Genomic DNA, 15,403 nt, shown 5'->3' with positions numbered 1-15,403 from the left:
TTTCTACAAGAATCAGTTACAAATCATTGTTTCAAACTGTTGTGTTTTATTTCTTTATTTATCTATTATTATTAATTATAGGTTGATGTTTTGATACAACAATATTCGTTGGTATTTATAGTTGAATTCTATATGTAGATACAATTGGATATGCTTCTAATATATATTGTGATTTGTGAAATGTAATTTGCAGCAAGATCGCCCTTAAATTTATAGCTCATGTTTTGATAAAAGCATAAGATTGATATAACATAAGCATACAAGAAGAAGAAGTTACTTCATGTTGATCTTTGTCCTATGAAAAGTCGTGCCATCTGTAGATGCCTCACCAAAACACCAAATATATGTTCTTTTAAATCTAATTGACAATAATTTGTCATTGTAAAACTTTTTTTTCTTAAATTGAAGCATATTCTTTCTCATTGATGTTTCTTTAGGTATTGCTTATGTTCCTATAATGTTATGTTGAATCTGTAGAGTTGTATCATTAGTTTTATGGGACTAATGATTCGTTGGTGATTAAAACATGTATTATGATAGAAATAGTTGAGCTTTGTATCCAAAAAGTTTCTTAGATTTTGTAAAAGGAAAATGCATGAATCTTTGATATTCTTTTAAGGGCAGTAGCTAGAAGTTCATTTCATAATTTCGTTGACAGCTGTGTTTTTTAAATAAAGCAAAAGAAGGGGTACGTTAAGATTAACAAATGGCCATTCATAAATATTGAATTCTTTTGACGTTTTAGGATCATCAGTATTAAAATGCAGCGATACCAGAAAAAAAATTATCATTTTAGGGATTAAATTAAAATTGTAAGAAAGTTTTCTCAATCTCACAAATCTAATATATCATAATATAGAAAAGGTAAAGAAAATAAATTCGTAAATTTAAAAAATATATATACAGTTAGAAGGTTATAATCAATTTTCCACTCGAAAAAGTTATTTAACAATGTTAATTATTTTAAGTTTTCATTTCCCCGTGCGGCAACGCACGGGCTGACAGCCCTAGTACTTTATAAAAATAAGTTAAAAAATATAGTAGTTTTTTTGTTGTTGTAGTTTACAAAATAACATCTAAATCAAAACACTAATTAAACTCTTCATGTAAACCTTAAACACTCAATTTTGCATCTTAACCATAAAACGTAATTATTTCTTCACTAAAAAGTCTTTATCTAACAAAGTTCTAAGAATCAGTACATACGTGGTATTTCATGTGCATGTACATAAAGTGAGATGTGTATTGCTTTGAAAGGAAATACTTTCAATAGTTTGTGATTTACATATTCATATTTTTCGGTATTTGGAAATGTAAATACTGAATATTTTAGTTGAAAAGTGAGAAACCAAAAATTTTGCATGTGGAGATTCTTGAATTCGCATTACGCAAATGCTTTTTCGGGTTGAGTAGATCAAATATTAAAATTGTTTTCAAATATTAAAATGTTTTTTAATTAAATGGGTGTATCTTGTTTTTTTTTTTTTTTACCATTTCTTTTACCGCTTCGGAACCGGTTTGTTGAAAACGATGTTCATGCTAATAAATATGATTACAAGAATATGACCTTTGAGGTCATATACGTCATATATAGTTTTTGAAGGTAGTTAAAGAGAAGAACATACATCATAATGTCATATATAGTTTTTGAAGGTAGTTAAAGAGAAGAACATGCATCATAATGTCATATATAGTTTTTGAAGGTAGTTAAAGAAAAGAACATACATTTAAGTATATCTTAGATTAGAGAAAGAGAACACAAGAGATTATTTAATTTCAAAGAGTATCGAGACGTATCTTTCAGTTTCATAGTGTATCAAGAAGACATCTTCGAGACTTCGACTGCTCGACTAAAGGTTTTATATATTCAGATTAGTGTTTTAACAGAACCGAGAAGCGAAACGGAACGTACGTGAGAACGCAAGTTTTTAGTCATTTTCTCTTGCGTGTTATATAGTTAGCTTAAGAAAAATTCATCATTTATTCTAAGGTTTAGTCGTCATAAATCAGCTGGTTTTTCTAAGTAAAAACAATAGCATATAATGTGATAAATGGTAATCTTATTGTTTTCTACAACGTCTTCATAAACCCCAAATAAAATCTCAAGAAAACATAATCCAAAGAGTTTGACGTTACGAGAATTAAAACTGAATTATTCAAGTGCATGGTGAAAATATATCCATCTTAGATTCTATTTTATTTACTTAATTGGAGAAAAATCCAACTTTGGTTGACTCAGTGGTGGAAGATATAGCTGCGAATCCATAGAGCAGAGAGGCGACTTGAGGAACCAAATATGTGGTAACACTTACGTATCAGAAATCAAGCCTGTGTTTGTCTACGCTTTCGCTTCTTCTTGGTGATTCCCTGCATGAATTGAATTACAAGATGAGACAAAACGCAACGAAACTTACTAATGTGGTGTCCTATGCTAATGTTGTAATGATGAATATCACCTGAGCCACGGAGAGGTCTATTCCAAAGAGCATAGCTCCACTGTTTGTTTTCTTCTGACGTAACTCCCACGGTGAAAACCATTGTTTGCTAAAGCATCCTGGTTCATCCCATTGTACGCACAAGCAGTTCCACTTGCTACCCGACAAATCAACGGAGGATGGATTCTTAAAGTTAGATTCTGTAATCGTTCCTTGATGCTCTCTGTTATCATTCCATTTGCTAACCCTTACACCTCTTCCCCAGTCCATGCCAAGAATAGTCTCGAATAAAGGTACCGGTACCAAGAAATTAGAGTCAACACCATTGGGATAGCATGTAATCGTAGCTGGATAATAGCTACTTAAGTATCCATGTACTTTGCTAAAGGCTTCAAGGCAGAGATCGTTTCTTTTTGGCACACTCACAGGGCTAGCTCTCCTAACAGAAAAACGAGTGTTATCCAAGATGCGGTCTCTCAAGAACACCACGACATCACCAACATGAACCGATTTATCAATCACAAAAGAAGCCCAGTAATGAGTCACTAAGTAATCTTGGTGGTCATCTCTGAACATGAGCTTGAACGTCCAGCTTTTCTCAGAAAAATCTATCACTGTAAATGTGGTAACTGGTCGGAGCAGCTCTCTAAAAAGCTGCGAGTGAGAGAGAGTTGTTGAAGATGCGCAGGTTCATCGATTGGCTTGACAAAGGTAGATAGCATATGCCGCATACTTGGCTTTGGTGGCTTAGGTACAATAACACGAGATTCCACGGAACACGGCTTCATAGTAACTTTTGCATACACCTCATCTGTCAGGGGATCGGCCCTCAGTAGGACTTGGGAAACATCACAGTGAATGGGAGGCATATACTCAAGGGATGACAACACTTGCGAGGAAGCTGAGCAGTGATCCGCATGCCCTTTAGGAATGTAGTTGAGGTGATCAGAGGGAAAAGGTGCTACAACGTCTGCACCAGCACACGCATTCCAAAGGTCTCTGTGAACTGGTGTGCCGTAATCTGTGGTATTCGTCGACATTTTACAAAAGGCTCCAACTGTTTCTGGTCAAAGAAAGACAAGAGATTACTTGTGTTAGAGAGTTGTCTAAACCTGTCTGATACAGAGTAATATTCTAAACTGTAATCCAAAACTCTGTTTTGGTTGGTTTGAATCCTTGTATCCCCATAAACAACATCAATTCTATACCAATAACTAATCCTAGCGTTTCATCTGCTAAAGAGTTGTCAACACCTGTTTATAGTACCAATCCTAATCGGGGCTAAGAACAAGACAAGCACATCAATTGCAAAAGGCCTGAAAACTCTATCCATTCCAAGACAGAGAAGAGACTTGTGTTTGAGATTTTGTCAAAACAGTTTAGAATTCCCAAAAGAGAAAAAGAAAAAATCCCTCAATTTCAGGCAGAAAAACACATAGCAATTCATCTCTGTTTATAGACATTTAACTATCTCCTAATTCCAACATTGACACTAGCACATTACACAGAGAAGAGACTACTTTCGTGAGACGCTTTTCAAGTCTATTCAGGGAACAGGAATCGTAATAAGTTCACCAAATCGAACATATTCTAACCACTTGAGAAACAGAGACATTAAGAAAGATCGAGACAAGATAACGAACGTACTCAAACGAAAGAGACTATGGAGCGAGAGAGAGAGCGAGAGGTATAGAGAGAGATTTTCACCTGCGAACGAGCGTCTTCCTGAGAGCGATCAAAGCTGGTTCTGAGTTCTCTGCGAATGCGAGAGAGCGTCTTCCTGAGAGCGATCAAGAAAGCTGACTTCTGAGTTCTGCGAGTGCGAGCGAGCGTCTTCTTGAAGCTATCGAACTGGTTCTGAGTTCATCAAGCGAGCTTCTTCCCGAAGCGATCAGTCTTGCTTTTCTTTGGAGATTCACGTCGCAGAACAGAGATTATGTCTGTTATTTAGAGCTATAGACTATTAAGTATAAGAAGCGGACTTCAAATCCATTTTATTTTTAATTTGGCGTCCGGCGGTTATTATTTTGAGTTTCGTAACTCAAACACGAATTTTTTTTTTTCAAATATTGTGCTTCTCGTATCCGCGCATATCAAATTAATGGGCCTAAGCCCAATCCTCGTCCGCGTGTTTTTGCTGAGCTGGCATCAGCTACTCTATACTTGGGACCCATACCTTTATCCATGCTGGCACAACGACAAGTCGACAATATTATTAGCCAAGTAAGGATTAACGTTGCATTATTATATGGGCCTTTCCAGCCCAAATTTAAGATTTATTGGGCCTTTTGTAGTCCATCATTTGTCGTCATTTAAAAGACGCTGTGAACTGGATCTTTCTTTACATCCGAAGAATGATGGCACGACATCAATTTGTAAAGAAAGATTTGAGTTTTCTCCACGACATGTTTGGGAAAAATGCCATAACACATTTTTGAACATTTGAAAGCTCCATGATCTTGGCGAACAGATGGATGCATATGACTTTACAAAATACTTTTTTGATATTATAATTAATTAACGTTAGCATATAACAAATATAGCACACATTATGTAACACACGAGATATGGATGCTATATTCGATATGGAAAGAAGATAACTCTCTCTACAACTCTGTTGCGGTGTTGCCAAATCGCCATCAGCTCTGCATGCGCGAGATTCAAGTGACTATGCGTGCACCTTGTACAAACACTTACAACATAACACAATCACTTATGCAACTTTCTTAAAATGTAACATCATTTACCTAAACTGTTTTCTCCGTTTTTCTAAGCTTAAATAAAAAAGGCCAAAATCCAAATATTGAACTAAATTCTGAGCTCGTTTCACCCAAAGTACTATAGTTCATCTAATTCTCACATGGTAAACTGCACAATGGACAAATATGATTGGTGGCAATTACAAACCACTCGAGGATACAACTAGTGTCCACAGCATCAAAAGTACATATATTATTGTGGGCGCTGGACTTTGTCTTCTTGTATATATAGTTTACTTGAAATAGACTCAAATTAAGAGAAAACCTACTTGCCATTCTTAATCGTATATCAGTGGTTTTCCGTTAGACACAAAATTAAACCAATTCCAAAACTCAAAACCTTTTTATTGAGATAATAGAAAACACAAGAGAGCAAAAATCTTCTCTTCCCTCGACTAAGCTCTAAATCCCTCCAACTCTTGGATGAAACATTACACCAACCTTGTTAATTTTAAGAAACATAACACCAACAAAGGAAAATAAAAAAATTGAAAACCTATAACGATAAGGAAAACCCTACTTATACTTGTGGTTCTCAGGTTGTGTTTCCTTTTCTATACGTGAATTAGGTTCCATTTAGGCTCTTGGATGCGCATTACACTCTTTTTTTTTGTTTGAATCTAATGTTAAATTATATTCAAAATAAAAATAACGTTTTTACAACAAGTGCAACATTAGCTTAATGTAAAACCGGAAAACAATTTGAACTCTTATAAATGATTAAATGCGGGAAAACAATTTGAACATTACGCTCTCATCAACAAGGAGATGTATATACTCTTCATTCATTGTCTTCATCGTCGTCTCTTCCAATGATATATATTTTCCAGCCATAAGAGGAGGACGGCTACGACCAGACTTAAAGGTAATATGAATTGACAGAGCACAATCTGGAGAATAGTTAACGGAGAAAAACATGACGTAAGTGACAAGTCTACTGAGTTCCACCCTCGCAAAATCAACAAGAGAGACATTGAGACGTTCATCGTCCTCTAAGCAGTTCAGTTGTTCCCATCTATAACTCGTAAAGCTATCTCGAAACTCTTTGGCAGGCAAGGAGAAAGCCAGCACTGGTCGGCAATCTCTTATAGGATATTCAGACATTAATATACTCACATAGACTTTGATTCTTTTAGCGTCTTCAGGTTTAGGATTGTGGTCTATTTCATGCTTTAGGGATACACTATCTCCATGAAAATCCATTACAAAGGATACGAGAATGTGTATTCTTCTCCTGGTTTACAACGCTGTCTTCTGTTTATATATAGAGGCGGTGGACTTGGATCTAGGGTTCAGTTTGGGTTTGATATACAAATAAATAGATATATATTGTTGGGATTCAGATTAAATCAGATCTATTTGTCTAATTAAACAGTCATACTAATGGTTATCTTAATGTTAAACTTAAAAGCAAAATAAATACTAATGGTTATCTTAATGTTAAACTTAAAAGCAAAATAAATTTATTTCAAAATAAATTAAACTTTTTTGTTTACGTAAATTACATTTTTGTTACAAAATAATATATATATATATATATATATATATTATTTTTTCAACCGAAGAGATGAAAAATATGAGAACCATAAGATATTTTTAGATAATATAAAAGATATGAAAAGATTAAGAATAAATATATCCTTGTGTTCTATAGCATGATTATAATAGGACCTACGCAACAACCAATATATGGCAATTTGCAAGAGTTAGTCGTGTACATATGTATATTTAAGTAGTTCTCATGAGTCACGAGGTTTCTCAAAGAAGTGAAAGACAACATCATTAGTATTAGGATGATGATGCGTCTACAATTTCTGGATGAGCTAGTGACTATACTTTTGTTATAATTTTTCAACAAATACTAACAAGTACCTCTATATAAATTATTTTGTAGCAAACAAAGAAGTGTATAGAAGAAAATATATACAAGAATAATTAGAAAGAGATAGCTAAGGGGAGATGTCCCCTTCGTAGTGGGACATTATGTTGGGGTTGTTAAATAAGTAATGTAAGCTCTCATCCTTTAAAATACACGAATGGGCACATTTGGTGGCTTTTTCAACCTCAGACAAACATAGTCCCAAAGTTGAGACCAGTCCCTAATTTCCCATTCTTCTTGTCTTCATTTGGGCCTCCATTGTCAATATCTTACACCCCATGTGTCTGAATCCATGAAAACTACTTCTTCTTTTCTTTTTTCTTTTTTTTTTAATCGAATTTTCCCAATCCAAACCCACACTATCGTAAAATATGTTTGCACCACTCAGTTCTTATATTGCAATGTTAAGGAAATAAGCATACGTGGAGAAACACAGCTCAACCATGTAGTTTCGAACTATCGCAATCAATAAGATGACAATCTTAATTAGGTAGAGAAGTAGAACATCTTTAATATATAATCGTCCCACACTATGACAATTTTATAAATTTATGCGAAATACCACAACAACATTCATAAACTACTATGTATGTTGTGTAACTTAGTTGTAAGTATTGAAATTCACGACTAATATTATATCTTTAACTATTGTTGCTAAAGAGATCAAAAGAGGGTGGCAATATAACATAGTTATTCACCTAGCTAGAACGAGAAAACAAATCTTGGTCTAGGATTGACTTCTAACATTTTCCAATAAATTTAAAAAACCTCAAAAGGTTCATACTCTACCTTTCGTTTCAATTTTCAAAGCACTAAACACTGTATGTTATTGATTCCATGCATATCGACATATTAATATCTAAACTAGAGATCAAATTTCACCAAATACGAAAAAGTAGTAATAATTCATATTTTGTCAGTCGCATATGGAAGTGTTAGTACTTAGTAGACGTAAATTACGTTTAAATGATAATACTCTGTTAATTACTTAATTCTATTGTTATCAACATTAGCGTCAATATATCCAGTTTTTGGAAGACAGACAAGACATAATAAACAAGACAGGGAGATCAGCCGGTGAGACAAAAGATCTTATTACAACTGTGTAGCGTTGGTAATGTATTTGAATTTGACCAACGCAGTAAAATAGAATAAACAAATACTACTACTGTATATAACTTTCTTAACAAAATTGGTAAATCTTTTATGATATTAAAATCAAAAGAGAAAAAGGAATATTAGGCATGCAACGATTTGACAGACACCTAGAAGCTACTCACTAACCTTTGTCCTTTTCATATTCTCATTTTTCAACACAGTGAGAAATTAAGGTAATTAGAAAAATAATACACATCTTTTTGTCGTAATTATAAGAAGTTAAAATGGGAAGATTACAAAAACCTATGCTTTGCGTATTAAAAAATTGAACGAAGACTACAATACCCTATGATTTGTGAGGGTGTTCTTAAACAAAGACTATTATTATTACCTTGGGATTTTCGAACACTAGGATCTAATAAGTTAAATAACTCTGACTTGTGTTAAGAGAATGGGAAGATGAAGACATTTTAGTTAATTAAGCTTAAACCACCAATAAGTTAATAACTCTGACTTGTGTTACTTTCTTCTCTACCCCTATTGGTAGGATTAGGAATAGGATGATATATCTCTTATTTACTCATATTCGAAATTCCAAATTGGTATATTCTATGAATATATATCATCTAGGGCATTGTAGTTTCTTTAGATAATAATGTCAGCTTTTTAACATCTAGTGGATCTGTGAATAGGATATCATGTGACTCATGTCTATAATTTTGTTTATTGATGGGATTAGTTTACTTACTTACTTTTGCTGATGTACATTAACATGATCTTTTTTGCAACAAAGACTTGTTTATTCTTACCAATGAAAGCAATTATATGGACTGTTGAAACTCTTAAACTTAATCAAAAACTATAGTTCTCTACTGCTTAAACTTGATAAAGATGACATATCAATTTTATTTTATTGGTATTAGAATACAATATCATGTCAAGTCTGAAAAAGCAACGTTGATTAGATTGAAACAAATCCAATTGTAGTTAAATATATTATATCGATAAACAAATAGTTTCAGCCTCCTCAGATTTTTAAGTTTGTTGTTTAAGTTCTTAAACATTAATTTGAATCACTCAATCACAGTCATATATTCACTTACTTTGTGAAGCTATTTATCATCATCACATATGAAAACTAGACTACAAGAGATTTAAGAAAGCATTTTCGAAAAGATTTCATAAAGAATTAAAGAAAAAAAAAAAAGAATGTAAGGAAAAGACATGTGGTGTTCTGGTTTAGCTTTCTCTACTTTTCATGAAACCAACCCCAAATTCAACTCTTCCTTCTTTGACCATTTTTATCAACTTACTAATTCAACTGTTTCGTATTTACTGTTTACCATTTGCTTTATGAACATATTAGTGTTAAAGTTGTATTTGAAACAAAATTTGACAACAAAAAAGATAAATGGACCCATTAACTTTAGATAGTTAAGAGAGGATCCTATGAGATTAAGAGAACTAACTAGTAATGAGTAATATTACTTTTCTTGTGACTTGTACACTTTACCTTATTCCACATTTTTGGAATTTCCAAACCCAACTTTTTTTTTTCTTTTTTTCTTTTTTAATTTCTTGTCTGCCTATGTACTAAAAAAAAACCTTCACAATCTATATTCACATATATATATATAAATCATATTATAAACGGCTCACCACAAAAATAAATAAAGCCCCCCTCTACTCTTATCCCCCAACCCAAAACTTAATTTGATCATCTCAAAAATATATGTGAAGTAAAAATTCCAAGTCGCCTTGCCTTTCTTCTATCTTTGAGATTACCTTTTTTTTTTACTCTTCTCGACGCTGCTTTTGATCACATTTCAGTTGAGCAAACAGCCTTGAGAATGTTAGTTAAAAAATTCTTAGCCCTTCTTTATCTTTTAGCCGTCTTCAATGAAGATCCTACTGATGAAGTCTCTGAACCTCTTGGAGTAGAGTTTAGGATCAACTGCTGATATTGATGCGGGATCAGCTTGGAGTGACTTATATGCATGCTCGATCTTTTTCGTTAAGTCATAGTCTTGCAAGATGTCAATGACTCCAAAGTAGAGAACCACTTCGTACATCTCACCGTGAGATGGATGATTGGCTCCTCCTGATGTATACTGATCAAAATCGCTTCTCCGCACCATTCGTTCTGCTCTTGCTGGCATGTTTGCGCCTAATCTTATCGATGGTTTCCTGTTAAAAAAAAAACACAGAATGGATTTTTGAGCAAAACTGATGAATCATGAATTGATTGATTCTTTTCTTAGCAAACAGGACCACATGATTTGTTTTCACACTACTCAAACAATATAGCCAAGCAAATGTAATCATTCCTACATTTATTAATACTAATCCGAAACTGAAACTCTCAACCACTCCATGTCTCTGCAACTATCAATGGCTATGAATGCAAAAAGCTTCCTCTGTGAAGTCAACTTCTTAACATTAAAAATTACACCCGGATCAACGATTGTTACCTGCCAGCTAAAATTCGGTCCATGTCTTGAAGTTCAGCCTCTAGGAATCGACAACCGCGCATAAATTTTTCATTCTGATATGAATCTATCCTACCTGCACAAGATATTGACATTAGTCTCATGATAGGTCGACTTCAATGGGGGGACACATAGAGAATGAGGTCCAAATTACCAGATCTCAAAACGAATGGAGAAAGCCCCATCTTTTCTCCTGTGTTGTCATCACGGAAGTGCACACCAACTAAAAGGCTATAATCCATTATTCTCTCGGCTTCCAAGAACTCACAGTCGCGTTTTATTTGCCTGATCATGAATACCAAGCATAATTAGATATATGAATGCTTTCCATAGCCAAGAGGCACAAACAAATAAACCTTAGAAGCATGGAGCTTACTTCATAAGCTCTTGATACCAGTTTCTCTGAAGACGAAAAGAAAAATTGAGATCAAGGTCCTTGAGAGTCGTGGTCTCATCAATTTCCCCTTCAGGCTTTGCAGTACTGCGTCCATGAGAAGACCCTTTGAGGTCAAACCGCCTCTGAATTCTATACTCAGAGCAGAACAAGTTTCCCATGACGATAAACCGAGTCTGGTAAAAAATGATAAGCAAAACAATAAATCTTCTGGATACTAAGAGACCCATGAAGCTTTAGATGAACAAACACATACCTTTTGGCCCCCAACAGGTTTGACACAATGCACACCGTAGAATCTAGTCACAAGGGAGTTTTCGTATTGGGAGACATGTTTGTAGTAACTTGGAAGCATTCTCAGAAGAACCTGGATAGAAGAAGACAAACACTTCAGGTCAAATTTTATTAGCTAATCACAGACTTAGTGGGTTTATGATTGAGAAAGTAATGTGAAAGCAAAGAAACAAACAAACAAAAGGGTGTCCAATCCGCTAATTAAGTAAATTAACTTGTACAGGCAAGCAATTTCAAAGATGACAAGAAAAAGGTCAAAAACAAGAAGAGGCAACAACTACTAACCTTGACTTCAGATTTCTTCACCGTCTTGATCATAAATCTATCATCTTGAGTTAGGTAAAAGAAGCTTCCACTCTTTCCAGGTGAAGATAGTTCGCGGAGAGCCTCGTTTCCACATATAGCTAACATATACTCAGCTGGATCCACTTGGAAAAGCTCTCTGAGACGTCTACAAACAAAATTTCCCCAAAAAGAAACACAATGCATCACAAATATGTTCACAACCTTATCAACTAAACCCAGATTTGGGTATAGCCACATCATCAAACCTAAACACATTCAGCAATTTGCTAAATTGAAACACTTTTTCAGAAAAAAGCTCAAAAAGTTACCTGAACACCAATGGGCAATAATCCTTCCACCTGAAATCCACTGACTGATGCGGCGGTGTGGTCTTAGTCCCTTCCGATGGAAACCTTGTCCAAAACTTCTCCTTTGGATCAAAATCAGTCTGTTTAAGATCACGAACAATCGAAGCATGTTTGCCGACAGAATACCTAATCCAATCACACACAACCTTCATTAGAAACAACTCAAAAAGCCATCACATACACAATAAACAAAAAAAAAAAAAAAGCAATCCACCAAATTTGTGAAAGCTACCTGATTCCTAGTTGCAAATTCAGCATCAAGTCATATTTCTTATGCCCTTTAGATATAGTCTCCCCAGGTTTCTTAGCCTCACCATTAAACCAACAAGGATTCTTCTTAAACTGCCTAAACCCATCACGATCCACAGAGATCCTATCTCTATAAATCATGGAAGCTTCAACATTATCAATAATATCACAAGTGATATCTCCAGCTTCACCATCAGATTCCCAAATACAGATCCTTGGAAAAACTTTCTCACCACCCAAACTCCCAGCTCCACTATCAACAGAAGATCTCTTCCTAGTGGCCACAATCAAATCATTCTTCTCAACACCATTAAAAAAACTCCTCATAATATTACTCTCATTCCAAGCACCAACACAAGAAGTCCCATCACTCCAAGTAAACACACCACTTCCTTTAGGAATCCCATTCTCCCACAAACCTTCGTATCGATTCCCATTAGGCCAAACAAGCAAACCTTTCCCAGAAATCACACCGCTACGCCATTCTCCAGTGTACTGATTCCCATTTCTCCACACATACCGACCTCTCCCGTCTTGTAGGTTCCTTCTCCAAGTGCCTTCATAGAAATCTCCATTTGCGTAACGCTTTTGCCCGTGCCCGTGTTTCCTATCAGCAACCCAAGTCCCTCTATAAGTATCTCCTTCAGCTCCGGTAAAAGTCCCAAACCCTTCCATTCTCCCAGATTTGAATTCGCCTTCGTATGTAGCTCCACTTGGCCACGAGAATTTGCCTTTCCCTGAAGCTTTGCCTCGTTTCCAATCGCCTTCGTACATGCACCCATCTTTCCACAGATACTTGCCGGATCCGTGTGGAAACCCGCCGGAGAAGCTTCCGATGTAGAGATCTCCGTTGGGAAGCGGCTTCTCAACATCAACTAAAGGCGTGGGAGTCACGCGCCGAGTCGTTCCTTGAGATCTCGATCGCACCATTGGAGTAGACTGAGCTAACAACACCAAACCGTCTCGTCTTTCGACTTCTTCTTCTTCTTCTTCACCAAAACGCAGATTCTTCTCTCGAACCACCTTCTTCTTCTTCTTCTTACTCTCAACGACGACGCTGCTTAGAATCACTTCAGTAGCTTCTTCTTCTTCGTCTTCTTCTGATTCACTCATCAGAGAATCCTCCTCACTCCACTCGACTCACAAAAATCTTCTCCAATCTCAGAATATGTCATTCGCTTGGTGCTTTAAAAAAAAAAACTGATTCGTCAGATTACGGCTAAGATCCGCCGTATAAAAAACCTCAGTGGAGGAGAGAAGAATTACACATTTATCTCCGGCGACTCACCACCAAATTTTCAAAATGGGTTTTTTTTAATCAAAAAAAGTTGGAAACTTTAACAAAGACTAGTTTGATCAGAGAGATATCACAAGATTTCTAAATCTGAAAAGAAACCTTGTGAGATTTCGTACAAACGCTACAAGAACATCAAAAGAAGAAAGAAGACACAATACAAAAAAAAAAGTGAGAACAGAGACAGAAGAGAGAGAGAGAGATGCAGCAACAAAAAATAAAACAAAACACTGAAAATTTTATAATTTATAAATAAAAAAATAAAATCGTAAACGAAAAATAAATGAAATGGAATTAATTAAAGTATTGGGAAGCGGACATAAAAAGCCCACCACCAGCCCGAAAAAAGAAACCACAATACTAATTTAATAAAAAATCTGAAAACGACACCGTAGTGTATATATAAAAACGTACTCGAGATTGTTTGGAATTTGTCTTTGTATAATTTAAGGCGATGATGATGTAGTAATGTAGTAGTATGGGTTACTCAATACGTAAATGAGAATATACAAATGCCAACGTAGAAGACCAAATGATTAGTTATGGTCTACCTTTGTTTATTTTGATGAGTATATATATATATATAGAGAAGAGAATGATTAATGATTTGAGGATTATCGAGAAATCGTGATTAGGAAGCGAGTTTCCAGGTGATTGTGTTTGATGATCACTTTCTTAATTATTTTACTATTTTTTTATAAATTCTATAAGTTTTTTGTTCTCTTGTGTGATTAGAGATCATCGTTGGCTTGGTGGGTGTGTTTTTTTTTTTATACATATCTTTTCGAGTTTTGATTCTCTTCCTACTTGCGAAGATGATTAATTAATTTATAAAGTTAGTATAGGTTTTGTAATATTCGATTGAGTTATTTGAGTTCGCCTAATATATATTCTCATTTGGATAGTGACAGTAGATACAAGTGTGTGTGTTGGGAATTTTTATAAGTTGCGTATTGTGTCCGTCAATTTTGTTTTTTACTTCGGATTTGTGTCTGTCCTATTGATATTTTATTATATACTGTAGATACATAAACAATGAAGAAAAATAATGACAATTGTTATGAAATACTATTTCAAACCATGTAAAAAGAAAAAGAAAAAACCTACAAATTTCCCGAATGGTACTTGAATTTTCACTATAGTTTCCCAAAATATATAAGGTATCATTAAATTATTTAGGTATCTAACACATGATTAGACCTACTCTAATCTAAATGGTAAAGTATGTGATTCGCGATGGTAGAAGTAAAATTTATTTGATAAAAACCACAATTTGAAAATTCGGTAGTGTTTCACATTAAGTAGACATGTACTATCCTATACGTTCGAGTAACTTTGGTTTGAAGTGCCAATAGGACATGATTATGATTCAAACAACTACAACATCATAAAGACTAGGGTGCATATGCAACCGTGCAAGCTATAAACTTCATAATTTACACGTAGTATATATTAACATGTCATAAACATATACACCACACCAGTACTTAAGTATACATACTTGTAAAATTGTATTATACCTACGAGTTGTTAGTGGTGATTATGGCTCTGGTGGTGGTTAGAGCATCAAACGCATTTAATCACCGTTTAATTGAAATCATTATAAAATAGTATGGTACAACCGCATTAACCAAAAACCTTTAACTAAAATAAAAATTACAATAGAGCGTAATCTAAGGTTTGAACTTTTTGAAAGAAAATAAAAAGATGCATCTTAATCACTCAAACTGTTTTCTAAAAACCTTAATTCAAGTTTGATATAGTTTATATACTACTAAGTACTAACATAGTAACATTTGTTTTCTTGCGTATGTTCTATACGTTGGATCCATTATACACTTATTAGGTTATATATTTCG

The 15,403-nt window shown here is 34.6% G+C and overlaps 3 protein-coding genes across 3 annotated transcripts; all 3 read right to left on the bottom strand.

The window, feature by feature from the left end:
* Positions 1 to 2,322: 2,322 nt before the first annotated feature.
* LOC111828601 (auxin response factor 9-like) lies at positions 2,323 to 3,475 on the bottom strand. Its single transcript, XM_023776918.1, has 3 exons — positions 3,169 to 3,475; positions 2,457 to 3,049; positions 2,323 to 2,367 (listed from the first exon to the last, which is right to left on the bottom strand). The coding sequence occupies exons 1-3, from the start codon at positions 3,473 to 3,475 to the stop codon at positions 2,323 to 2,325; spliced, it is 945 nt and encodes a 314-aa protein (XP_023632686.1).
* Positions 3,476 to 5,914: 2,439 nt separating this feature from the next.
* Positions 5,915 to 6,397, bottom strand: LOC17897978. Its single transcript, XM_023776915.1, has one exon. It carries the CDS (start codon positions 6,395 to 6,397, stop codon positions 5,915 to 5,917), a length of 483 nt encoding a protein of 160 aa, XP_023632683.1.
* Positions 6,398 to 9,626: 3,229 nt separating this feature from the next.
* On the bottom strand, positions 9,627 to 13,748 carry LOC17897100 (phosphatidylinositol 4-phosphate 5-kinase 1). The gene is made up of 8 exons (XM_006306777.2): positions 12,234 to 13,748; positions 11,963 to 12,127; positions 11,634 to 11,799; positions 11,311 to 11,421; positions 11,037 to 11,230; positions 10,815 to 10,945; positions 10,643 to 10,736; positions 9,627 to 10,358 (listed from the first exon to the last, which is right to left on the bottom strand). The coding sequence occupies exons 1-8, from the start codon at positions 13,361 to 13,363 to the stop codon at positions 10,058 to 10,060; spliced, it is 2,292 nt and encodes a 763-aa protein (XP_006306839.1). The 5' UTR covers positions 13,364 to 13,748; the 3' UTR covers positions 9,627 to 10,057.
* Between the last annotated feature and the right edge of the window lie 1,655 nt (positions 13,749 to 15,403).

The sequence above is a fragment of the Capsella rubella genome, unplaced genomic scaffold, assembly GCF_000375325.1.
Source record: "Capsella rubella cultivar Monte Gargano unplaced genomic scaffold, Caprub1_0 scaffold_1, whole genome shotgun sequence".
In the NCBI taxonomy this organism is placed as follows: Eukaryota; Viridiplantae; Streptophyta; class Magnoliopsida; order Brassicales; family Brassicaceae; genus Capsella; species Capsella rubella.
Note: the sequence above shows the minus strand (reverse complement) of the source record. Positions and strands in the feature narration are given on the sequence as shown.